General features: G+C 38.0%; 3 protein-coding genes across 3 annotated transcripts; 2 read left to right on the forward strand and 1 right to left on the reverse strand.

Moving 5' to 3' along the window:
* Positions 1-715: 715 nt before the first annotated feature.
* LOC130509402 (UTP--glucose-1-phosphate uridylyltransferase 1) lies at positions 716-5,104 on the forward strand. The gene is made up of 19 exons (XM_057005312.1): positions 716-908; positions 1,013-1,060; positions 1,257-1,348; positions 1,437-1,527; positions 1,918-1,978; positions 2,057-2,134; positions 2,221-2,271; positions 2,366-2,439; positions 2,716-2,788; positions 2,897-2,954; positions 3,068-3,180; positions 3,486-3,518; positions 3,780-3,832; positions 3,911-3,986; positions 4,066-4,122; positions 4,214-4,297; positions 4,379-4,477; positions 4,566-4,742; positions 4,820-5,104. Exons 1-19 carry the CDS (start codon positions 841-843, stop codon positions 4,844-4,846), a joined length of 1,413 nt encoding a protein of 470 aa, XP_056861292.1. The 5' UTR covers positions 716-840; the 3' UTR covers positions 4,847-5,104.
* Positions 5,105-9,209: 4,105 nt separating this feature from the next.
* Positions 9,210-11,320, forward strand: LOC130509403 (protein REVEILLE 1-like). Its single transcript, XM_057005313.1, has 5 exons — positions 9,210-9,414; positions 9,803-9,880; positions 9,973-10,084; positions 10,187-10,248; positions 10,380-11,320. Exons 1-5 carry the CDS (start codon positions 9,382-9,384, stop codon positions 11,139-11,141), a joined length of 1,047 nt encoding a protein of 348 aa, XP_056861293.1. The 5' UTR covers positions 9,210-9,381; the 3' UTR covers positions 11,142-11,320.
* LOC108835847 (uncharacterized) lies at positions 11,283-20,522 on the reverse strand. The gene is made up of 14 exons (XM_057005314.1): positions 20,142-20,522; positions 19,557-20,057; positions 15,649-15,738; positions 14,323-14,661; positions 13,918-14,133; positions 13,380-13,688; positions 13,203-13,289; positions 13,013-13,128; positions 12,749-12,896; positions 12,476-12,562; positions 12,134-12,346; positions 11,917-12,033; positions 11,676-11,828; positions 11,283-11,587 (listed from the first exon to the last, which is right to left on the reverse strand). The coding sequence occupies exons 9-14, from the start codon at positions 12,758-12,760 to the stop codon at positions 11,477-11,479; spliced, it is 693 nt and encodes a 230-aa protein (XP_056861294.1). The 5' UTR covers positions 12,761-12,896; positions 13,013-13,128; positions 13,203-13,289; positions 13,380-13,688; positions 13,918-14,133; positions 14,323-14,661; positions 15,649-15,738; positions 19,557-20,057; positions 20,142-20,522; the 3' UTR covers positions 11,283-11,476.
* Between the last annotated feature and the right edge of the window lie 5,583 nt (positions 20,523-26,105).

Below are 26,105 nucleotides of genomic sequence, written 5' to 3' on the forward strand. Positions count from 1 at the left end.
TGGTAAAATAAATATTGTAATAAATTCTAAGGGAGGCCCCTATCTACTAGCTCCTACAAAATCATTTAATTAGTTGTTTTTTCGTAACACTTTTCTTCTTCTGTAACACTATTTTAATTAGTTGTTATATGACATTTCATCAGTTAACAATGAAAAATCTTACGTTTGTAAAAGACATATCAACATCAAAATATCTTTTCTCGTACGTGAAAACTGCACCATCGGAAATGGATAGCTAAGCTTACCTGCAAGACGTGGTACTCGTTTTTTTCCACGTTCACATGAATAATAATTTTAATTTAGTTTTGTAATGATGATGATAATAAAAAGAACTGGACAAGGGTGTTCCAAATGTTTTTTTTCTGGTTCTGTACAGATTTGAGTTAAATATAAAAAATGGTTTACTATCCGGTTTAGATTTCACAAATTTGAAAAAAGAATATAAATCTAAAAGTCACGATCCATTTTTGTATTTTTGGTTCGATTTGAATTCAGTTTCTATCATAAGAACTCAGTTTTTCGAGCTTCATAATGGAAAACGGGGAAAAGTACAATAAAACATTCAATTTGTTGAGCTAAATTGAACCGATTTACTTGGTTCAAACACTTAAACCGACCGGTTAGGTAAAAACCACCCCCGAATGGAGGGAGATGCGATTGCGAGGTGGGGGAGATTACTGTTTTACAAATGGCAAAGAGAAAACAACGGACGATTCATTCGTTACCACCACTATCTCTCTCCCTCACTATAAATACCCCTCCCCTTTGATTCCACAACACTCCTTCATCTCCAACCTCTCTGCGATTAACATCTCTAGATCGGAATCTCGTTTACCAACCATGGCCGCAGCCGCGATCGAGAAGCTCCCTCAGCTCAAATCCGCTACCGATGGACTTAACGAGATGAGGTCTCTTCCACACATTCTCTCATTTTCCTCGTTCTCAGATTCTGATTCTGGATCTGGTAAATCTTCTTCTTCATCGTTTAATCTCTCTCTCTCATCTGTTTCAGTGATAACGAGAGGAGCGGATTCATCAACCTCGTCTCTCGCTACCTGAGGTTCGTCCTTTGTATTATCTTTGCTGATCGAGTTTTTGTGTTGCTGTTAAAATCAAACGGTTTAGTTTGCATTGAAACGGAGTAATGTTTGTTAGTTGAAAAGATCGATGCAACAAGTATCGTATCGGATCTGGGAACAGATCTAAGAAACTTTTTTGAATGAGTTCTAAAATTCTATCACGTGTGAATCTGTTAGCGGTGAGGCTCAGCACATTGAGTGGAGCAAGATCCAGACTCCTACTGATGAGATTGTTGTTCCTTACGATAAAATGGCTAACGTCTCTGAAGGTATTTTTTTCGAATGATACAAAATCTCTATTGAAATTTGCATTCGGTAACAAAATAAGTTTTAATTATGTTTTGCAACGTAATGAAGATGCTTCCGAGACTAAGTATCTGTTGGACAAGCTTGTTGTGCTAAAGCTTAATGGAGGTTTGGGAACGACGATGGGATGCACTGGTCCAAAGTAAGCTCTCTAGTCTTGCCTCACTATCGGTTTTTTTTTTTTTAGTTTGAATTTGAGCAGTGGATCTAGTCTCTTTGAGATAATTAAGTGGAGAGTACATTTACCATGTCCTCCTTGGTTTTGGACTGCGCTCTTGGTCTATAGGATTTATTGCTATCACTAGTGGACTTAGCGGATCCTTTGTGTAGCTAGTAAACAATTCACTGCTAGCTTTTTGAAAATGGCAGGGATATGGTAGTTGTTTGAACTTCACGGGTGAACAAGTTCATACAGTCCATATTTTATAACTTCATTTGAGTTTACCGTATGCAGTCCTTACCGATGTATTATGCGACATTTTCTTTCTTCTAGCAATCGGTTTTTCATTTGTCTTTTCCTGTTTCTGTGCAGATCGGTTATCGAAGTTCGTGATGGTTTGACATTTCTTGACCTGATTGTTATCCAGATCGAGGTTTGTCAATTTTTTCTTTTTTCTTTTTCTTTCTAATCTTAATGCCTTTACGTAACTTCATATATTGCTTTCCAACAGAATCTCAACAACAAGTATGGATGCAAGGTTCCCTTGGTTCTCATGAACTCATTCAATACCCATGATGACACACAAAAGGTACTTCTTTTACACCGAGACTCACTTCTCTTTAGTTCTACATTTATCTAATACTTGTAGGCTGGCTGCTTTTTGTCTGTTTTCAGATTGTGGAGAAGTACACCAACTCAAATGTCGATATTCACACTTTTAATCAGGTACTTTCATGTCAATGCCAAGAAACCAAAACTTCATTTACTTGAACGATCTAGGTCAACTGTGGAACTAACAATGTTGGCTTTAATTGTGTAGAGCAAGTATCCTCGTGTTGTTGCTGACGAGTTTGTGCCATGGCCTAGCAAAGGAAAGACTGACAAGGATGGCTGGTATGATTTTGTTCTCGTAGACTAGTAAACTTATATTGTAATTTCACTGCCTTCTGTATTTTGGTTTTTCTTATCATGCAAAACTTTCAAAAAGTCCTGGGGTCTAGTCTATGCTTACAATCATTATGAGTCTCATTTAGCCTTGTCAATCAAATGCTGCAATCCTGATGGAATTTTTTCCTATAGTATTGCATATGCATTTGCATTTGAGATTCCATTTGCATGTGAATATCCTTCTCTATTCTGTCACCACTTATAAAGGGTGTTTTTGTGAAGGTATCCTCCCGGTCACGGTGATGTATTCCCATCCCTCATGAACAGTGGCAAGCTTGATGCTTTCATATCACAGGTTATTTCTTTGATCTAGTATATTACTATTTGTCTCCTGAACTGATTTTTGATACGTTTGTGACTTTTGGCATTTGCCAATTTTAATTCCGGGTTTCTCACTATTCAGGGTAAGGAGTATGTGTTCGTTGCCAACTCAGACAACTTGGGCGCTGTCGTCGACTTAAGTAATATCTTCTTCTTGGTTTCTTCCTGTTTGCTTTTGCTTAGTTGCAATCTGCAAAAGTAACATTGAATCAGAGAGTAATTATTGGCTGTCATTTATTCGATGTTGCTTCAGAAATCTTGAAGCACCTGATCCAAAACAAAAATGAGTACTGTATGGAGGTGACACCAAAAACCCTAGCTGATGTAAAGGGAGGAACTCTCATCTCCTACGAAGGAAAAGTACAGGTAGATTTCCTTTCCTGTTTAGATATAGCTATTTGGCTGCAAGATTACTGGAAAATTACTAATAAAACTTGGTGTTAGTACCTACTGAACATTGTCTGTGCATTCTGCAATATCTCTCCTTATTATTGTGCATGCCACCTTCAAATCATAGGGGTATCCAGGCTCATAGTTAAATAATATATGGAGATATATGTCGTTGTTTTCTGCAACTCATGATCCTGACGCTTTTTCATTGTTCTTCTGTTAAAGGAGAATATAATAGTCTTACTGACTTCTAAGTTTGACTTTTCTGATGTGTAACTCAGCTACTGGAGATTGCTCAGGTACCTGATGAGCATGTAAGTCCACAACTCTTCTGTTTTCCTTGTGGTTTCTATTTAAATTTATCTTTCTGTTTTTATGATATAGATTTCCTTTTTACGAGAGCTTCCTTGAGATTCTTGTAGCAATCAGACACTATCTTTCATTAGCTTTACTTGTTCCATTTTTCGCTCATAACATGTCATAAAAAAGTTGCTGCTGCTCTGAGCATGAAACGAAATTGCTCATCTCTGGTTATTACGTCTGACTAAGAATTACCTTACTCGTGTTTTTGGTAGGTAAATGAATTCAAATCAATTGAGAAATTCAAGATTTTCAACACGAACAACCTGTAAGTAATCTATCTGGTCCTCAAAACAGTGGAAGATAATAGATTTATTTTCGGAGACTTACCTGTTTAGCTTTACAGTTGGGTTAACTTGAAAGCCATCAAAAAGCTTGTGGAAGCTGATGCGCTTAAGATGGAGATCATCCCTAACCCGAAGGTACCTATTTTTCAAATCGTACCATCCTGCACAATTAGGCTATTGCAACTTTGCATGATTTGTCGTAAACTCTTCTCAGGAAGTCGATGGAGTCAAAGTTCTTCAACTGGAAACTGCAGCTGGTGCTGCGATAAGGGTATGCAGATTTTGTTCTTTATTTCGTCAACGCAGTTTTTAAGAGAAACACAACCGTGACCTTCTTCTAATGCTTCCCTGTCTTCAAACAGTTTTTTGAAAATGCAATCGGTGTCAATGTACCGCGGTCACGGTTCTTACCAGTGAAGGCAACTTCAGACTTGCTTCTTGTTCAGGTAAAGCCAAAACACTGCAAAGCTCCAAATAATCCACTGAACACGCAACAGAGAGCTAATAATTCTTAATCATTTTCACAGTCTGATCTGTACACTCTCGTGGATGGCTTTGTCACACGAAACAAAGCTAGAACAAACCCCACAAACCCAGCGATCGAATTGGGACCCGAATTCAAAAAGGTAAGAAAACGTTTTTCGCTCTCTGTAAAAGAGTATTTCACTCTTACACAATCTAACTTTTTTGTGTGTGTTTGGGTTAATAAAACAGGTGGCGAGCTTCCTTAGCCGGTTCAAGTCCATCCCGAGTATAGTTGAGCTGGATAGCCTTAAGGTCTCTGGTGATGTCTGGTTTGGCTCAGGCGTTGTTCTCAAGGGCAAAGTGTCGGTGAAGGCAAACTCCGGGACAAAACTTGAAATTCCCGATAATGCGGTGGTCAAGGATAAGGTAACGTTTATATTCCCGGGGAGGATATTGTAAGAACTACATCACTAGGACTCAACTTGTGCGTGTTGTTGTTACAGGACATCAACGGTCCAGAGGATCTGTGAAGAAAAGTTTAAAGATCCCTGATGCAGTCTTCTTCTGTCTTCCTCTTCTTATTATACGTGAAAGCACTTTTGATTGAACTTTTTTCAAGGTAAAAGATTCCCAAGAATAACACAGTGATGTTTTCTTTATCTTCTTTTTACGGAACTATTTTCTTCTCTTTCCCTACTTGAGTTTTTTTTTCTTTCATTTTTTATGGTTGGGATACTCTTCTAAATATTATCAATGGAGATGTTAGTGAAAACATCAGTTAAAAATAATTTTATTATTTTCCCAAGAACCATCTTAATATGTGAGAAAATTTAATATTATGAAACAAATAAAAAAAACAAAGAGAGTAAATATTATGTTTTATTTAGTTTTTCAACTAATTAGTCAGAATAATTTATTCCTTCCAGTTTGTGTTTCAAAAAAAAAAAAATTATTCCTACCAATTTCTATACCATATTCCGGTTGTCGCAAATTATTTCCTACTCTTACTTGGACCACTTTTACCAACTCGAAATCCGAAGTGAACGACAAGAAATCATAAAATACAAAGATAATACGGTTGGTCCATAAATAGTTTCACTGCTCACTGGTCAGGCTTTTCTACACTGGTCCAGGTCCACACATCCTTTTTCCAATCTCTTTTTTTATCTTTGTTTAGACTTTAGAAGAACATTCACACTGACTGCCACAAAAGTCAGAGGCCTTTATTTCAAAAGAATATCTGATTCTTTCAATTTTTATCCCGTTTGGCTCTAAAGTGGCAGGCCAAAAAGATGTTGGGCCAACGAATATGAACCACATAGCTAAAGGGAATTATATCGCAAAAGATAAATGTATGGTGGTGAAAGAAAAATAAAAAAAAATATCGCAAATGTGTAACGCATCAATTCACACTATCCAGTAATATAATAAGTTGCCTAACTCCCAAGCACCACCAAGCCTAACAAATAACCAGTGCTAAAGCACAGCGAGAACGAAAATACGTGGCTGAGGATTTTTTTTGCGATAACAATAATTCGGTAACAAGAAAAAAAGCCAGTGGCGCCTTCGTCTTCTTCCGCGTGTCAATTTTGTGTAGAACAGTCGGCTAAATGTAAGAATAAGTGACATGGACAAAAGTGCATTTTAATATATTTTAAATTAAAGTCTATGATTTACAGACTTGTTTGCTTATGTTTTCGTATATGCTTAACCAAAGGATTTAATTAATTATCTTACACATTTAAGAGGATTGATTACGACCTGAACAATAGATAAACTGCATAATAGTAAGGAAAAAGCTGAAAATAATTGTAATGATATGATGGCAACATATTGTGTATCTCTATCAAAGGCTTTCGTAATGGAGCGACCCACACCATGTATTAATTTATAGACAGAAGATATTTAGCTGGCGGCTCACATTTCTCGGTCCAGCATAATCCATATTTCCCGATATTTTTCATTATCCTTTTTATCATACAAATTTTTTTTTATTAATACTAGCGAGTAACCACCAACCACACGAGCAACACGTGTCAAATGGAGGGGGTATTTGAAGGTGAGCCACAAGATTTCATCTGTTTCTCGACTGGGAAAAAAAAAGGGCTTATTGGCGAGATAGCCATTTTTTAGTATGAAATTAAGAATCTAACAATGATTTTGACATAATTCATTGTCAGACTCTTTGGCTTCCTTTTACCCGGTTATGTCCTTGCACGTAACAAGTTGCCGGTTCCATATTCTAAAGTAAACGACGTGGTTGGTTTTGTGTGGCATATTACCAATAACATAATTTATGGAGCACGTGGTACAGTTATATTCAATACATATGATGTAAGTGTATGCATCGAAAGGAATAGATAACAGTTGCAAGTAACCAGAAACTATATTAACCTAACGGCGATATGAAGATAATGACATTTATATTCTATACGAACTGTATAAGTTTCCATACTATGTATGCTAGGTAGAATAGTAACATTATACTTGTGTCATCTGAAAGTTGACGTGTGCGGTATGAGATGCGATGATGCATGTTGTAGAATACATTTCCAATAGTTGGTGACAGCTATTCCATATGAAAGAGTAGGAAGATGCCACATAATGAGTTAGAGTTATTAAGATAATTTCACTGTGTAGAATTAAACAAGTGGTGTAAGCTAATGATTATATATGTGCATTATAGGGTTAAGTAAATATTTACACTGTCCATTACGAAGAGCGTTCTATTCAATATACACCGTACTATTTTAAATGCTACTAGATGTATAGTACAACCATGATTTAGTTACATGAAATACAATGAATACAAAGCTAATGGGAATGGTTAAGAGAACAGTTGACACCAAACATTAAACCCAAGTTAGGGAAATATAAACCCTAATCTATTGGCCAAGTTAACCTATGTGAACCGTTCTATTCTATATAAAGTGTACTATTTTAAATGATATAGTACGCATAATACAACCATGATTGAGTTACATGAAATACAAAACTAATGGGGATGGATAAGAGAACACTTGTCACCAAAACTAAACCTTCATGGAAAGTGGTAATAGTTGCCCCAATGTCAACTCCAATCGTACATAAACTAAACCCTATCAACTAATCACTAAACCCTACACATAAATGTACACCCTAATCCAATGTCAACCCAAATCTTTCATAAACTAAACCCTAGCCACTAATCACTAAACCCTACATGTAGATGTAAACCATAATCCAATGTCAACCCAAATATTTCATAAATTAAACCAAAAATTTTGAAACACAAGTAACATGCATTTCCATTCTATACGAGCATATAAAATAAAAAATGTAACAAATGATATAACACAATATATATATATAGTTCAAATTTTGAAGTGTCTATGATGGCAGGAAAAGATCTAATGCTTACAACAAATTCAGATTGGTTGTAGCGAAAGAAACAAAAATTGACAGCATTAGAGAAAAAGAGGTAGAAAAGACAACATCATATGTATGTCATTCACATTCAACATCACATTAGATTCTATTTTATTTGATGCAATAATAAATTTTATTCCATTTATGTTCAGTATATTATTTATTTTTACAAATCATATACAAGCTAATATAAACCATACAAAACTCATATCAATAGAATATGAAACAACAACGAACAATATTGAATCCTCCCTTTCAAAGATCGAATGAAGTATAACTTAGTAAAAAGTATATTATATATTAATAAACATTGCAAATAAGAGAAGAGCCAGATTTGAAGGAAAGACAGTCTCTTCCATTCATAAAATAGTATAGAAATGCTATTACCATTCCAACTCATCCATGACAAACCTGAAAAACAAAATGAAATGAAAAACACGTTAGTTTACAAGTTGGAAGGAAATGGAAGCATTAAGATAAACTACTAATATATGAATTACTTTATGCTTAGGTTAAATATTTAGTTGTATTACTCCCAAATAGCCTATGCGAGTAAAGAAGTAACATATGCAATTAGAATTGTACCATCTGATATAATATATAATTTATAGATATGGAATGGAACAGATGGTCAGATGGAATGGAAAGCGAATAATATATTAGTTTTGATACGATTCTTCAGAAATACAGACGAATGGAATGGTACATAACCAGTCTCTAAAACTAAGATATTCCATTTCAAATAGTACAGGTTCTATAAGATATTCTATTTCACACAAAACCATTTTTTTATCGCAAAAGGGATTTTTTCATTCCAAAATCACTATCCCCACTTTGCAGTAAACATATGAGTAAGACGAACCGAGAAAAATTTGTTTACCTCAGCTTACCAGATTGGACATGAAACAGAAACTATGAGTTAGATTTATCAATTTAGAATAGACTAGGGTGAAATCTATTCCGAATAGGGAAGATAACATTGTAATAGTAGAATCTATGACACAAAACAGATAACTTACAATATTGCAACAGAACTCACCTTAATCACTGATATGAAGGAGATCTGAGAAGACTCAACTTGGTGAAGTTAGAAAGGAAGGGTTTGTTACTAACCGCCGCTTCGAATTTAACGATGTCCGATGTCGAAGGATGGCACAAACAGAAAAGAGAAGAAGACGAAAAAGCTTTTGAAATCAGGCGGAGGCGACGTTGTGGAGCAATTTGGTGTCGGAGGCCTTTCGACTCCAAAAAAGTAAAAAAAAGAATACATATCTGAAGTCACGTACGCCACAACTTTTTTCTGCATAATTAATAATTATTTTTTTGAGCAGGTTACGCCGGTTGAAAATAAGGGTATTACAGTATTATTATGTATATATGACAGCATCTATAGGTCTGTTAGGTAAAATAGCTAGTATGTGAATTACGCTTTTTTTCATGGTCATTGGGCCTAATTTCCCAAAAAAAAACAAAGAAAATTTGAAAAAGCGCACATAGCAGAAGCTGACGTGGTATCCTCTCCTTTTATCTTCTTGCTATTTCTTCTCACTCTTTCCTTCCTCCACAGACCCCAAAACAACTTTCCTTTCTCTCTGCTTTCTTCATTTGCTCTTTCCTGTAGCAGAAGCTTAGTTTTCTTATAACCCGGCAAACAACTATGAACTCGCCTCGGTTGACAGCGAATGCTCAGGTGTGAACTCAAATCTTGCTCTGTTTTTAATTTTCTTTTATCCACATTTCGTTTCTCCTTAGCTAATCAATCTATGAGCTTAGAGAAGTAAAAAAAAAACCTCAAGTTGAGTTTTATTTTCTTAAGTTAAAGTCAAGCCTGTTCATTTGCAGACTCTTTTGTTTCTTTTGAGCTATGAGTTCCTCTAAAGCCAATTGTGTTTGTCTTAATGTAATCAGAATCTCTGAATATATTTGAAACCGTTACATTTTGTGAATGATACGATACAATACCACTTTTGGTAAAGTAACAGAACTTGTATATATGTATACCATGTGAGAAAATTATAGATGATGTTTTTCTTCCTAAAGGTTCCTTCCTTTTTGGCTTTGGTGTTTGTTTCTTTTAGGGTGCCAAAGCTCCTCCGAGGAGCAGAGTTGAAGAAACTTCAGATACGCAGATACACTTTAATGACTATGCACCCAAGGTTTTGCTTCTTTTGATACACTCTAATGTGTCTGTATTGTTATGTAAAAGGTGAAGATCTTTTGGCTCAGTTTCGTCTTTCTTTTTTTTTAGGTGAGGAAACCATATATTATAACAAAGGAAAGAGAGAGATGGACAGATGGAGAACACTATAAGTTTGTCGAAGCATTGAAGTTATACGGCCGAGCCTGGAGACGAATCAAAGGTAATAAAAATGAATGAGCTAGTAATAAATAGCACTTTCTTTCTAATGAGTTATGCATGTACGCTCTTTGCTTTACCTTAACCATCAAAATATCACTAACAGAACATGTGGGCACAAAGACTGCTGTTCAGATTCGAAGCCATGCTCAGAAGTTCTTCTCTAAGGTCTTATACCCCCTCCTTGTTCATATAAAGTGTACCAAGAACTGCTTAAACAAGGGATCATTGTTACATACATTCTTCGGAGACTTGTGTGTGTTCTGACTTGCCTCTGTTCTGTTGTGTTTTTTACACAGATTGCTCGAGAAGCAACTGAAGGAAGTAATGGGAGCTCGATTGTGATACCGCCTCCTCGTCCCAAGAGAAGACCAATGCATCCTTACCCACGCAAGTTGGGGAACGAGGGAGATCAAACGAGTAGGTCGGTTTCTCCCTCAGAACGAGACAACCGATCACCAACCTCTGTGTTGTCCCCTGTTGGATCAGAAGCCTTTGGTTCCTCTGATTCACATTCACCTAATCAAAGCTTGTCCCCTGTTTCCTCTGCATCACCTCCGGCTGCTCTTGCAAGTACTTCAAATGCACCAACAAAGCAAAGCCTTAAACTCTTTGGCAAGATAGTTTTGGTATCTGCTGATTCAGACATGTCCTCTTCTCTAACATCATCAACAGCTTATTGCAAGTCACCGATGCAGCCATTACCACAGAAACTCTCCATGATAACAAACCCACAAGAAGAAGTCTTGAGCTGTTGGATACAATCCCCTCCTAAGCAAGAAGTGGTGGAAAACAGATGCTTAGTTTCAGAAATGGCCGTCCAAAACGAAGGATCATCGACTGGTTCAAACACCGGTTCGGTCGATGACACAGGGCACACGGATAAGAACTCAGAACCCGAGACAATGGTATGTCAATGGGAGTTTAAACCTAGCGAGAGGTCTGCATTCTCTGTGCTCAGGAAAACAACCTCCGAGTCAAATTCAAGAGGGTTTAGTCCTTACAAGAAGAGAAAGATGGTTATAGAACGAGAACAAGAAGAGATTCGCCTCTGCTTGTAACCAGAATCTTTTCTCATGTACCAAGGTCCTTCAATTCAATATTCATTCAACTTCTTAATGTTCATCAAAGTGTTCTTATTTGTTGTTTCAGTTTTTTCTTTGAGCTGTTTGCTGTTAAGGCTAAAATTTCTGCGTAATCTGTAACTGTAAAACACTTCTAATTTTTTTCTATTAATCTATAGATCGTCCCCAAAATCTTTATGCTATAAGAACCATAACGCTGTTATCTCAAAATCGTCTATGACACAAACAAGAAAAATGATAAATGTTACAAACACACAGGAACCATAGTCAGGGACTAACCTATCTATATAGTAGACAAGTCTTTGCTTCCTTCATGTTTTAGTATTCGTAGCCTCTCCACTCTTCTGTATAAGATCTCTCACCTCCTCAAGACAACTTTCAAGCTCCTTCAATTCCTCACTCTCCGAGAAGCTCACTGTGGCCTACACACACATGTTAGCCATTATTCAGTACAGTCATAAAGCTTATTAAGTGTTGTGGGTATTAATTAATGATCATTTTGGTTCCTACTTGTTTGATTGTGTTCTTCAAATGCATCTCAGCACTAAAGAGTTCTCTGCTGCTTGCTGTGGACACTGAGATCTCCATGTAGACTCTGCAAAGTTCCAATGATGCTCTTGCAAACAACTTGAAACGCTCTTTGTCTTTCCACACTTCTGATCCCTGTGAGAGAGAGATATCATCAGATTGGAACTGAGAATGCTGCTCACAGATCAAAAGAGCGACTACTATTAATAAATGACATTAATACCTGATATGATCGCACTTGCTTCAACAGTGCCTCGCTGCATACCATAAGATCTCCTTTGATTCTACTCCATCTTGCATACAATCCCCAAATTTCAGATGTATTTTCTGTCCGGACAATCTATAAGAGAGAATATCCACAAGCAAGAATCAGGTAAAGGAAAACTTAGACTCTGAGACGATACAAAGATACATACTAGTTATCAAAATAGTTTGCTAACCTGCTGAATAATTTTCCCAAGCAACTCTAACTGACGTTGAGTTTCAGCTGGTGTTGCAGCACACGGTTCTGTTTCTACTGATTCAACCGATGAAGATGCTGACTTGCATACTGAATCCCTATTTTCTAACTCTGTCATTATGCGGTCTAATAAAACAACATCAATCCTCTTGTTTTTGCTCATTCTCAGTATCTGTTGTATAGCTTCAAAGGTCTGAAAGAAAAACACACACAGATGAATCAACTCATATAGCTGCATCAAACAGATATAGGGAGAACTACTAGTTAAGTCATTTATACAAAGTGCTGAATTTTAAATCTTAAGTGGTTTAGCTGCATCTACCTGATCAATATTTCCCACATCCATAGCTACATGGCTGAAGTTCTCCCACATCTGCCAGCTGTCTCGCCTGTTGATATATAAATAAAACTAAAGGACAATAGTTTAATTCAGACACAAAAGCATGAGCAGACATCTTCTTTAGGCATTTTTTTATTGCAGTCGCAACTTATGTCTGGTAAATTAATTTACTACGAAAAATTGTTACTATTATTCTACATGTACAGAACATAAACTCTAAACGTTTTAAAGACACTTGAATTTGGGTTTACTTACTCTGCATCTCATCGCTCCGACTAGCCTTCTCAATTAAAAGGCACTGAGCCAAAACCATTGCCTGCTCCACTGTGAAGGGATCAGTTGTCGCAATTCAGACATGAGGCCAAGACTGCAAAAGGGCTTCGCCTAATGGGCTACAATACATCTGTAAAGCCCATACGTTTACCAGTCAAGACATCAGCCCATCTCAGAAGCCCGACTTGCAAGTATATAAATAACCTGAAACTTGAAGTGCAGGGTTAGGGTTTTTACGGCAAGTACCTAGCGATAACAACAATAGCATGAGAGTGGCGGTGAAGATACTCAAGTGCTGATCAGGTTGTGTTGCTTGGTGATCACAGTGTCAGCTAGCGTTGGTAGTATCTCTTCTCAGGTTCCTGTTGAGAAGAAGAGATCAAGCGTTAGGTGTAGAGATACAATACAAGCTATTCCTATTGTAAACTCTTGTTACTTTGACATTAGTGGATCTTGAAAGCACAGTCTCTCCCCAGGCGTACCGAAAGGGAACTGGGTTACCAAATTGTCTTGTGTTCTTTAACTACAAACAAACAAACGTATCAAGGTCACATTGATCAAGAATAACTTAGGTGATATAAGTTAAAAGCGAGGTTAAAGTGAATTGAAATACCTCACAAGTGGTATCAGAGCATCAGGCTATTGCAGTGGATACGGTTGTCAGTTTCTGATCTGCAGCTGGTGGGTCACAGGAGGAGGATCCGGTGAGAAGCCATGCAATCCACGAAGATCAAAATTGATGTGGAGAAGTTTGATGGCAAAGGAGACTTCGGGTTGTGGAAATTTAAGATGCAAATGCAGCTTGAGAACTCGGGACTAGACAGTGTCCTGGAGGAAGATAAGCCAAGTTCGTCATCTGAGAAAGGTGCTCTAAAGGATGATGAACCGGAGACAAAACCAGTGAAATCTCCTGGTGAGTTAACTGAAAAGGAGAAGGATAAACGTGCTAAGAATATGATATGCGCAAGTCTTAGCAATCTGGTTTTGAGGAAAGTTATGAAGGAGACTACTGCCTTAGCAGTATGGAAAGCCCTTGAACGAGACTATCAGACGAAAACATTGCCAAATAGAATATATCTAAAACAGCGGTTTGCCAGTTTTAAGATGGAGGAACACAAAAGTATTGAGGATGTACTAGATTCAGGATGTACCTTTCACATAACTCCAGAGAAGGATCTGTTATTTGACTTCAAAGAGATAAACGGTGGGAAGGTCCTGATGGGTAACAACACCCATAGTGAAGTCAAAGGCATAGGAAAACTCAAGATCATAAACTCTGATGGCTCAACGGTGATCTTGAGCGATGTGAGATACATGCCAACAATGGGCAGAAACCTCATCTCCTATGGCCAACTAGAGAAGAACGGCTGCAAGTATGAAGGAAAGGATTTTACTGTAACATTCTACAAACAAGGACAGAAAGTTATCTCAGGGAAAATATCAGGATGGGTTATACTATCTGCAAGTGAACTGAAGTGAACTTAACTAATCGTTGGCACTCTAGATTGGGACACATGAGCTTAAAGAATATGAATCTACTGGTAAAAGGAGGTTACCTGAGCTCGAAGGAAGTACACACGCTAGATTTCTGTGAGGAATGCGTGTTTGGGAAAACGCATAAGCAGAGCTTTCCAGAAGGGAGACATACATCAACCAGTGTACTGGAGTATATCCACAGTGACTTGTGGGGGTCAGTCTCAAATGAGCCAAGCCTGTCAGGTTGCAAGTATTTCCTCACCTTCATAGATGACTTCTCGAGAAAGGTGTGGATAAGATTCCAGAGAACCAAAGACGAGGTCTTCGATCACTTCTCAGAGTGGAAAATCCTGGTTGAGAATCAAACCAAGAGGAAGATAAAGTGCCTCAGGACCGACAACGGGATTGAGTTCTTTAACCTGCAGATGAACAAACTATGTCAGAGTTCAGGAATCAAAAGACACACAACGTGTACTTATACTCCACAACAAAATGGAGTTGCAGAACGAATGAACAGAACAATAGCTGACAAAATAAGATGCATGCTAGCTGAATCCGGTTTGGAAAAGAGCTTCTGGGCTGAAGCTGCTTGCACAGCAGTCTATCTAATAAACAGATCACCTAATGCATCACTCAAGTTCAAAATTCCAGAAGAAGTATGGTCAGGTTCAAAAATCGACTATGGACACCTAAGGCGTTTTGGATGTGTAGCTTATGTTCATAAGGTTCAAGACAAGATCAGTCCCAGAGCAGTAAAAGGAATATTTGTTGGATACCCTCAAGGGGTTAAAGGGTACAGGGTTTGGCTTCCTGAAGAAGGTAAATGCACTAACAGTCGAAATGTTGTTTTTGATGAAGAGAATCTGTTTAACAGGCAGAAGAAGGAAGAAACCATCAAGCCGACAAAGAAAAAGAAAGTCGCATTCAGCACAAATCTGATACGAGGACCATCTAGACATGAACCTAACGCTGAGGGCACTATTCAAGGTGGAGTACTGCCTACGACTGAGAATAACAATCAAGGTGGAGAAAGCTCAGAATCAGAGGAAAATGAATGCTCAGATGAATCGGACTCGAATCAGGAAACTGAGCTAAACGAAGGGGAAAGTCTAGATGACTACATTCTAGCTAGGGACAGAGGCAGGCGTACCATACGACCACCATCCAGGTACGATTATGGTGAGTCAGTAGTGGCGTATGCACTGGCGTGTGCAGAGAGTATTGAACTTGCAGAGCCTAAATCTGTTGCTGAAGCAAAACGAAGTAGGGATTGGAAGAAATGGAAACAGGAATGGTAGAAGAAAAAATCTCCCTAGATGAAAACGAGACTATGATTCTAGTTCCTAGACCAGCCAAGCAAAGGGTAATTGGATGTAAATGGTTATACAAGTACAAGGAGGGGATACCTGGTGTGGAAGATCCTAGGTACAAGGCCCGACTTGTGGCTAAAGGCTTCACTCAAATTGAAGGAGTAGACTACAACGAGATCTTTGCACCTGTGGTCAAACATGTGTCAATCAGAATCATGCTATCGATTGTGGTCAACTACGATTTTGAATTGGAGCAATTAGATGTTAAAACAGCATTTCTAAATGGCACATTGGATGAAACTATTTACATGGAACAGCCAGAAGAGTTCATAGCTAAAGGAGATGAAGGAAAAGTGTGCCTACTAAAGAAGTCATTATATGGGTTGAAACAGTCGCCAAGACAGTGGAATCAGAAATTTAATGAGTTTATGAATCACAAGGTTTCCAGAGATGCACAAAGGATCAGTGTGTGTATACAAAGGGTTCAGACATTAAGAACAGAATCTACTTACTACTCTACGTTGACGATATGTTGGTGGCAGCAAAAGACATTCAGAAAATCAACGTATTAAAGGCAAGTCTGAACAAAGAATTTCAGATGAAGGATTTAGGACCTGCGTCCAGAATCCTAGGCATGGAAATCATCAGAGACAGAAAGAAGGGAACATTAAGGCTATCACAAGAACGGTATCTAAAACAAGTCCTCAAGACTTTCAATATGGAGGAAAGCAGAGCTGTTATCACGCCTAGTAACTCACGGTTTAAGCTAAGAAGCCTAACTAAGGAGGAACTAATTACTGAGAGACGCCTTATGGATAATGTTCCTTATGCCAGTGCTGTAGGAAGCCTTATGTACGCTATGATAGGTTCTAGACCTGATCTAGGATTCGCTCAGTTTCTTATTCCTTTCTGATAAATGGCAGTGCGCAAGGGAGTGTCATACCGTCACGGGGAATCCGACAGGGTGACCCTCTCTCTCCATATCTGTTCATTTTATGCTCAGAAGTACTTTCTGGATTGTGCTTAAACGCTCAGGAACAAGGAAAAATGCAAGGAATCAAGATCTCCCGAAACTCTCCTGCTCTCAACCATTTGCTCTTTGCCGATGATACGGTCTTCTTCTGCAAAAGTGACCACGCTTCTGTCTGTGAGCTAAACCGCATCCTACAAAGCTACGAGTCTATCTCGGGACAGAGTATCAATCTCCAAAAATCTGCAATCACATTCTCTGCAAAGACCCCGATTGAGACAAGAAGAAGAGTAAAAATGGCTCTTAACATCGAAGGTGAAGGCGGTATCGGGAAATATTTGGGTCTCCCCGAACATTTCAACCGTAAGAAAAAGGATATTTTTGCAGGAATTGTTGATCGTATCAGGCAAAGATCCCATAGCTGGGCGACTAGGCATCTTAATGCTGCTGGCAAGCTAGTCCTGTTAAAGGCAATTCTCGCAGCTATGCCCTCATATGCCATGACGTGCTTCAAATTGCTTATATCGCTCTGCAAACAGATTCAGATGATACTTACCCGGTTCTGGTGGGACGCGAAACCGGACCTGCGGAAAATGGCTTGGGTCTCTTGGCAAAAGATGACGCTCCCTCAGCCATGCAGGTGGTTTAGGCTTCCGGGAAATAGAGCAGTTTAACGATGCTCTGCTGGCAAAATTGGCGTGGAGGATTATCAAATTCCCGCAATCACTTCTGGCTCAAACACTATTAGGGAGATATTGTCATTTGACGCCGTTCCTTGAAGTACACGCACCAAACAATGCGTCACATGGCTGGAGAGGTATCCTAGCGGGGAGGGAAGTGCTACGAAAAGGATTAGGCTGGGTGGTGGGCTCGGGGACAAGCATCAACGTCTGGTCAGATCCTTGGTTGTCAATCACTAAACCCCTCTCACCCTTTGGACCTCCGACAGAAACAAACATGAGTATGATGGTCTCTGACCTCATTGATGCCCAAACCGCAGAATGGAACGTGGAAGCCATAAGACAACACTTACCTCAGTATGAGGTTGCAATACGAGCCATACCTTTAAGCCAATTCTCTATGGAAGATGAACTAGTTTGGCTCCCTGATAAATCAGGTTCTTACACTACAAAAACTGGCTATGCCCTTTGCAAGATCAACGTGGAGAATACTGACCTCGCGTTCAACTGGAAAAAGCTAGTCTGGGGAGTTAAAACTTCACCGAAGCTCAAGCACTTTCTTTGGAAGATCAAGAATAAAGCTATTCCAGTGGGCGAAAACCTGCTCAGAAGAGGGATTGTTGTGGAAGGGAACTGTAAAAGATGTGGGATTCTAGAAACAGACAGACATCTGTTCGCTCAATGCCAGTTTGCCTCCCGAGTATGGGACCTGATCCCTGCTCTCCTTAAGCCAGAACCGAGCTCCATATCCACACCTGCTTCCTTACTCTCTGCTTGTAGTTGCATGATAAACCTCCCACCGACTGGTTTGAGTGCTACTGACCTTTTCCCGTGGGTCTTGTGGTACCTCTGGATTGCAAGAAATAAATTGCTTTTTGAAAATCTGGTTTTGACTGAACAGGAAGTGGCTACCCTAGCAATCAAAGAAGCGAGACTCTGGCAAGCAGCTCAACCTGTGCAAACAAAACCAACACCAGCACCAGCCACAAACAGAGTCCCAGCCTTTAGTCAAGTACCACGTGTCTGTGGAAGTGTCACCCCGGTTCCTTGCTTTGTTGACGCTGCTTGGAATGCAACCACAAGAGGAGGAGGCTTCGGTTGCATATTCAAGGACCCATACAACAGCACCACATTTCACCGGAAGTCTGCAAATCGCTGCTTTGTCGGCTCTGCTTTCGTAGCAGAAGCTATAGCGATTAAAACTGCTCTCTTGGAAGCAGTCAGCATGGGACTACGAACGCTCACCATTTGGTCAGATTCACAGTCCCTAATCTCCACCATCAAGAACAAGAAGAACGCTATTGAGGCACAAGGTGTCCTATTTGATATTGAACATCTATGTTATTCCTTTCAGTCTGTTTCTTCCCATTATGTTCCAAGGCTAAACAATACTGAAGCTGATGCTTTAGCTAAATTAAGCCTGTCGAATCTCCTGTACTCTGTTTGAGTTAATTAAGTAATCTAATGAAGGTTTGTTCAAAAAAAAAAAAAAAAGGCAAGTCTGAACAAAGAATTTCAGATGAAGGATTTAGGACCTGCGTCCAGAATCCTAGGCATGGAAATCATCAGAGACAGAAAGAAGGGAACATTAAGGCTATCACAAGAACGGTATCTAAAACAAGTCCTCAAGACTTTCAATATGGAGGAAAGCAGAGCTGTTATCACGCCTAGTAACTCACAGTTTAAGCTAAGAAGCCTAACTAAGGAGGAACTAATTACTGAGAGACGCCTTATGGATAATGTTCCTTATGCCAGTGCTGTAGGAAGCCTTATGTACGCTATAATAGGTTCTAGACCTGATCTAGGATTCGCTATTGGTGTGGTGAGCCGGTTTATGGCAAATCCTGGAAGGGATCACTGGTCTGCGGTTAAGTGGATCCTAAGATACCTAAACGGAGCTACTGGAGTGTGTTTAAACTTCACAAAGTCAGAGACATTTGATATTGAAGGGTTCTCAGACTCAGATTACTCTAGTGACTTGGACAAGAGAAGATCTGTATCAGGGTATGTTTTTCGAGTTGGTGGAAACACAGTGAGTTGGAGATCGTGTCTACAACAGGTAGTGGCTCTATCAACTACGGAAGCAGAATACATGGCTCTAGCGGAAGCAACTAAGGAAGGTCTATGGCTTAGAGACATATGCGAAGAACTGGGGTTTAAGCTAAACGATTTTAAGCTAAACTGTGATTCCCAAAGTGCTATCTACCTAGCCAAAAGCAGTGCACATCATAACAGAACAAAACACATTGACAGGAAATATCACTTCATCAGAGATATAATTGAGGCAGGGTCAATGAAAGTTCAAAAGGTGCATACGACTAACAATCCAGCAGACATGCTTACTAAGTGTTTACCTGGAAACAGTTTTGAGAAGTGCTTGGCACTTCTAAACTTCACAGCGTAAGCAAGCCATAATGGTCCAGGGACTTCTCTAGTCGATTTGAGAGTCTCACAAAATGGACCTAAAACAGATATTGCAGAAGGTCAGTATCGGTAACAACATAAATGGAAATCGACAGAATGATGCAGTTTCAGATGGTAAAGTTTGAGATGGTTGTAGAATGGTCAAAATTCTAAGGAAAGAGGAAGGTTACTTAACACTGATGGTTCATCTTGCTGGAATCTGGTTTCTCCTTCAGCAACTGCAGATGCGAAAGGAAGGAGCAGGTCATATACAGAAGTAGAACAGTCTCAGTTTCAGTCGGCAGAATCTGAATCCGAGGCAGTCAGAGTGTTGGAGATAACTGTGAGAGTCAAGACACTTCAGAGGTAGATCTGAGAAATCTGTGGCAGTTATGTTGAGCATCCGGGTTGAAGCTTATATGAGAAGGAGACTAGTCGACAACTCTCCAAATCTGTAATGAGTTTCACATTGAAGATGAGCATCATAGGAATCAGACAAAGTCAGTGACTAAGACATAAGTTACAGCAGTACTTACATAGAGTCAGCAAGCTATCGTGGTCAAGCGGAGCAGATGACTCAGCTCACAACGCATCACTGGGAGCTGTAATGGCGAGTCGTAGTCAAACCACGTCCTCGGTAAAGGAGACGAAGGAGACATCGATGAATAGATCCACTTGAAGCTAAACGGTCATATCTAAAGGGGTTGAGCTGAATCAAGGAGGATCGGAAGAATCTCAAGGTCAATTGAGGATTGGGATGAGATGGATCGGCGATGGTGGCGATGGAAAGCTGAATAGAGACAAAGGTGGAGATTGAAGGGATCAGTTGTCGCAATTCAGACATGAGGCCAAGACTGCAAAAGGGCTTCGCCTAATGGGCTACAATACATCTGTAAAGCCCATACGTTTACCAGTCAAGACATCAGCCCATCTCAGAAGCCCGACTTGCAAGTATATAAATAACCTGAAACTTGAAGTGCAGGGTTAGGGTTTTTACGGCAAGTACCTAGCGATAACAACAATAGCAGGAGAGTGGCAGTGAAGATACTCAAGTGCTGATCAGGTTGTGTTGCTTGGTGATCACAGTGTCAGCTAGCGTTGGTAGTATCTCTTCTCAGGTTCCTGTTGAGAAGAAGAGATCAAGCGTTAGGTGTAGAGATACAATACAAGCTATTCCTATTGTAAACTCTTGTTACTTTGACATTAGTGGATCTTGAGAGCACAGTCTCTCCCCAGACGTACCGAAAGGGAACTGGGTTACCAAATTGTCTTGTGTTCTTTAACTACAAACAAACAAACGTATCAAGGTCACATTGATCAAGTATAACTTAGGTGATATAAGTTAAAAGCGAGGTTAAAGTGAATTGAAATACCTCACACACTGGTTTTAAAGTCACAGAATCTTTGCCAGCTTCACTCTCATCGTTCACTAGTTTAGGAGTCATGTACACTTCAGGAGCTTCACCTCCCCAAGCTTCGTAAGATCCAACATCAGCTTTCTCAGAGGCCAGCCTCACGTTCCCATTGGATGAGCTAGTATTCGCTATAAATACCATTTGTGCCTTTGGCTCTACCTACAACAAAGACCAGAGGTGCTTAGAATAAAAAAGTTGCCAAAATAAATAAATAATCAAATAAGTCTCATTAGCTTTACTTGGTGAATAGTACGGAATCCAAAAGCCCCACTAACAGAGAGCTCCAGCTTTGATGCTGCTTTAGCAGATTCAAGCTGAAACTGACAATTTTACTCCGAATCAATACCAATATAATAAGATAGCACTAGAAGTAGCCCAATAGCTTTCAACTATAAACATGTATAAGAAGTAGGCAAGGACATGATAACTTACCGACAGGGATCAATCCTTGCATATATGTATTGCAATACAAAAGCTTCCAGATGGATGGTTGACGTTATGGATGAAACTTCCCCTTCCAGCAGCTTGTCATCCCAATAGCTTTCAACTTTCTCCAAGTCTCCAAAGTGGTCTAAAGCTTCAGCCATATAGACTTGCAACATATCAAACAAAGAAGAAGATCGCTCGTGTAGAACTCTTTGATGGATAAGTAAGACTCTGACAATCCACCACGAAACACTCCTTAGTTCAAATGTTGAGTAGCGGTTGTCTCGAACAACAAATCTTTCAACTTGAACAGCAGCATTCTAGCAAACACTAAGTGCTGCAGGAAAAACGAAAAGATCAAAACGAAAAGATCAAAAGAGGGCTCATAATAATAATAATATATAGTAAGTAACCTGGAGATTAGAAAACTTGCCGAGCAAGTCAGAGCCTGCAGACATGAGCTGAATCTTTGCCCAGTTCTCCCATTCACCAAGTTCCTTACTTTCTGATACTTTAAACGGCAACGAACACTTCACTGATCGATCTGTCGGCCTAACAAGTTGATTAAGACAAAACAAGAAAAAAAAAGACTGCTGTTCAAAAAGAAAAAAAAAAAGACAAAACAAAAAGACTCGTTGGAGTTTTGTAATAATCGACAAGTGATCAGTAAAGTTTTGAGTTTTGCAATAACTCGGCAGCTTACTTACCCGGTCAAATTGCAACGAGCGAACCAAAGAGCAGCGGAGATCGCTACGCACATCACCATAACAGCACGGCGAGACTTGTCGATTTCATCCGACGAACCGTTCGCCGCCACGAAAGACTCGACCTTTTCGAGAAGCTCGGAGTAAACTAGCTCGGCCGAATCAACCGAGTCAACCAGGTCCGACTCGGCATCGCCTAGTATAAGCCTAGCAGCGTCGGAGTCAAGAGCTCCGAGGTAGTCTCCGGACTCGATTAGGGACAAGAGGGAGTTTATAAGAGAGTCGTGTGAATGGGTTTCGGATTGGGATTCGGGAGGAGAGTCTGACGGGGGTGAAGAGCCCCACTAACCGCGTAGGGTTTGAATTTCGCCATCGGTCATGGTGGTTGTGTTGTGGAGGAGACGGTGAGAGACATGGAGGTTTTTGTGGTTTAGTACTATGACATACGGCGTCGTATAATGGTGAAGCCGGTTATAACGGTATACGAATATCTCTTTCCGGTTTGGTTTGCAGTCTAAAACGCGGGTGGTCATTAACCTGCAAAATCGAGAAAAACGGTAGTATAAAACCAGCGAACCGGCTAAGCCAAATTTTGATATCATCTCAAGTCTTGATTTTTTTTTTTTATAACTGAAGTCTTCGTTATGTTAAAAATCAGAAAACAAATGTTAAAACGACAAATAAATAATTTGTAGGGTTACTAACTGTGATGGCATATATATGTTATCGATAGATTCATATGCTTGTAAACGGTAGATAATCATTCTTAGTTGGATTAGATAAAGCCATAAATAGATTTTTTTTTAATCGAGGGCATCATAATATAAATATAGTATATAACTTTATATAATTAATTTAATTTTAAATATAATATTATATTTAAACCAATTAAAATCGATATTTGGATATTATATTATATTTTTAATTGTTCTATATGTCTTCAGAAAAACTTAGTTTGTTTTTGAGATTTTTAATATTCTAATATAAAATTAAAAAAAAATTATGATTGTTGAAGTGTTTTAAAGAAAAAAAAAGAGAAGAAAAAAAAGATAAAAAAAATACGATTTTCTAATAGCACAACACACTAAATGCACAAGAACAGTTATGGGACGTCTTGTGCTATGGGACCCACTGATATATCTTAATCAAAAATTGCAGCTATGGGGCATCGAACCAACTCACTCGAGGGTCGAGACTAAACGGGGGCACACTTATTATCACCACTGAGCTATTCTAGAATTGATTGCAGTTATACATGATTAGAAGGGGGCACGTGACCCCGTGCCCACCAATGTAGTTCCGCCTATGGTAATGCGATTAGCAAATTACAGTGATTTGCATCTCTCTGAGCACCGGTTTTTGATAATTTCTTTTTTTTAATGTAAAACTAGATCTTGACCCGCGCTTTGGAAGCGCGGAATATTTTACGATGAAAAATTTCACTAATAACTTAACAAATATTTTGTTAACTTTTAAAGAGTGTGTATTTAAAATATTTTTGTATTTAAATCAGTGTTTTTAAATTCAACCCGATTGTGATTATACCGGTTAATCCGGAGATCTAACAATTCAATTTAGTTTTCTAAAATATTCATATTAAAAAATCACTAAAACCCGAGACTAACCGATTGAACTGATGGATGACCGATATGTAATCTAATTTGATTGAAATTGTAATAGTTTCATAATTTTTAATCTTATAATTCAAATTTTAAAGTTCATTATTTTGTAATTTATGAAATTATGACGTTTCTACAAAATTTTAAAGAGAAAATGATGAATAAAAAATAACTAAGATTAATTATTATATTGTTTGGAAACATTAATAGTAGTATATAAAATATATTGTTTGGAAATATTGATAGTAGTATAAAAAAATAAGTATATTGTTTGGAAACATGGATAGTAGTATAAAAAAAGGAACATTAGTGATTTAATGTAGGTTTAACTATAAAGTATAAATGTGTATTTAATTTAAAAACTTACAAAATAAATGTTAGGTCCAACAAAATGTTTCTGTTTTAATAAGATAGATTTATTCGTGTCAAAAAATTTTGATAATAAATGCATCTATAGTTTGAACGAAACCACATTTTCTATCTCACTGTTTCAAAAAATTACCGACTACCAAATAACACTTGCATTATATTCTGGTATCATCAATATCATTTTAAAAAAAATATGGTAATTTTATATTATTTTTGTTTCCCATTGAATTTTTAGGTTATATTTTCGAAAGAAAAAAAAACCATGTCCTCAACTTGGGGATATAATTTATTACGTTTCATTGTTATAAATAAATATGTATAAACTACGAGTACTAGGAAGTAGGAACGATACATTACCAATTTAAAACTATGTGTGAAGCGAGAAAGAGTTATAAGAAAAAAAAGTGTGAAGCGAGAAATGAATAAGAACAAAAAGATGGATTCATGTGAGGGAAAAGTGTAAAGAAGGGTATGCCTAATTTGTTATTATATATGTGTTTGCTATATGCTAATGGTAGTATATGTATATATAACTGGATATAGATCTGGAATATGGAATTTGAATAATGACAGAAAAGTTGATGATGGTGATGGGAAAAGCTGAGAAGTGATGCTGGGGTTGGCCCATCAATGCCTCCAAGGATTTATTCACATGAGCACAGTTTGGACCCACATGATCTACCATGTGGACTCCCAGCTTGTACATCTCTTTACCTTCTTCTTTTTTGAGCAACTACGTCTCTTTACGGTGTGTAAGTTTAATATCCATAGGCTATGTATGAACACAGTACATATATACGTGCGTATATTATCACTATCATATGTTTTACTGTCGTCTAGATGTTACATCTTACGAACTAGTTTGTATGTCTCATTCTCGTTTGGTGTAATTCAAAATTTCACAGTGAATCCATTATCCATGAATATTGTTTGTGGAAAGATATCATATACAGTATGTAGTTTTCAAAAACTAGAAATAGGCAAAAAGGAACTTATGATGAATATGTTGCTGACAAAAACACTAATCTTTTCAGTTCAAAAAAAACTTATGATGAAACACAGCACCAGAAAGATATAATTAAGGTTTTCTTTTTCAAAAAAAAAAGAAGATATAATTAAGGTTCATGATTTAACAATTAACAAACAACAATAACAAACAAAAACTTGAAAAATGAAGAACTGGTGGCGAGAAAGTAATGGGAAGATGTTTTTTTTTTTTTTTTTAAAGTAATGGGAAGATGTTGTAACCAGATGAGTAAAATGGCAAGAACAATTATCATATATAGGACGGATGATCTGGAGATGCAATTTTCATGAGAATGGCCAAGCTGGAAACTAGTAACCAATATAATCAATGACCATATATAATTCGACCGATGATGCGGATCAGAGCTAAATTACCTAGAAATTCACGTTAAAAAATAAGGGAAAACGGCGATACGCTTTACTAACACACATATGCGCAACGTATGGACAAATAAATGCACCATTTTCTCTATAAAAATGCGCTACGAACATAATTGAATTTTAACCGAAACACGATTTTATTTACCTTTTAGCTCATAAGATTACCGACTACCAAATAACACTTGCATTATATTCTGGTATCATCAATATAACTTTCAAAAAAAAAGTATGGTAATTTTATATTATTTTTGTTTCCCATTGAATTTTAGGTCATATTTTCGAAAGAAAAAAAAACCATGTCCTCAACTTGGGGATATAATTTATTATGTTTCATTGTTATAAATAAACGTGAAATAACTATAAGAGTAATTCATAATACTTAATTCATAATTTCAAACTTCATGTAATAAAACCGAGTTCTTCTTAGTTTTTCAAACTCAAAAAAAAAAAACATAGAACTTCAACTAAAAAATATATAAAAAGTACATAGAGATAGATGTCAAAAACTATAATCAAGACAACTTGGAGTGAATGAGAAAAATAAAACTATAGAGTTTAAA

The sequence above is a fragment of the Raphanus sativus genome, chromosome 3 (assembly GCF_000801105.2).
Source record: "Raphanus sativus cultivar WK10039 chromosome 3, ASM80110v3, whole genome shotgun sequence".
NCBI classification, from domain to species: Eukaryota; Viridiplantae; Streptophyta; class Magnoliopsida; order Brassicales; family Brassicaceae; genus Raphanus; species Raphanus sativus.

Excerpts from the sequence above, each read along its gene's own strand:
- LOC130509402 (XM_057005312.1), top strand. The coding sequence starts at position 841 with ATGGCCGCAGCCGCGATCGAGAAGCTCCCTCAGCTCAAATCCGCTACC. Across the intron at positions 2,272-2,365 it reads ATATTCACACTTTTAATCAG|AGCAAGTATCCTCGTGTTGT; the intron begins GTACTTTCATGT and ends TTAATTGTGTAG. Across the intron at positions 4,743-4,819 it reads ATGCGGTGGTCAAGGATAAG|GACATCAACGGTCCAGAGGA; the intron begins GTAACGTTTATA and ends TTGTTGTTACAG.
- LOC130509403 (XM_057005313.1), top strand. The coding sequence starts at position 9,382 with ATGAACTCGCCTCGGTTGACAGCGAATGCTCAG. Across the intron at positions 9,415-9,802 it reads GGTTGACAGCGAATGCTCAG|GGTGCCAAAGCTCCTCCGAG; the intron begins GTGTGAACTCAA and ends TGTTTCTTTTAG. Across the intron at positions 9,881-9,972 it reads TTAATGACTATGCACCCAAG|GTGAGGAAACCATATATTAT; the intron begins GTTTTGCTTCTT and ends CTTTTTTTTTAG.
- LOC108835847 (XM_057005314.1), bottom strand. Across the intron at positions 12,347-12,475 it reads ATGTGGGAAATATTGATCAG|ACCTTTGAAGCTATACAACA; the intron begins GTAGATGCAGCT and ends TTTTTCTTTCAG. Across the intron at positions 11,588-11,675 it reads TGAAGAACACAATCAAACAA|GCCACAGTGAGCTTCTCGGA; the intron begins GTAGGAACCAAA and ends ATGTGTGTGTAG.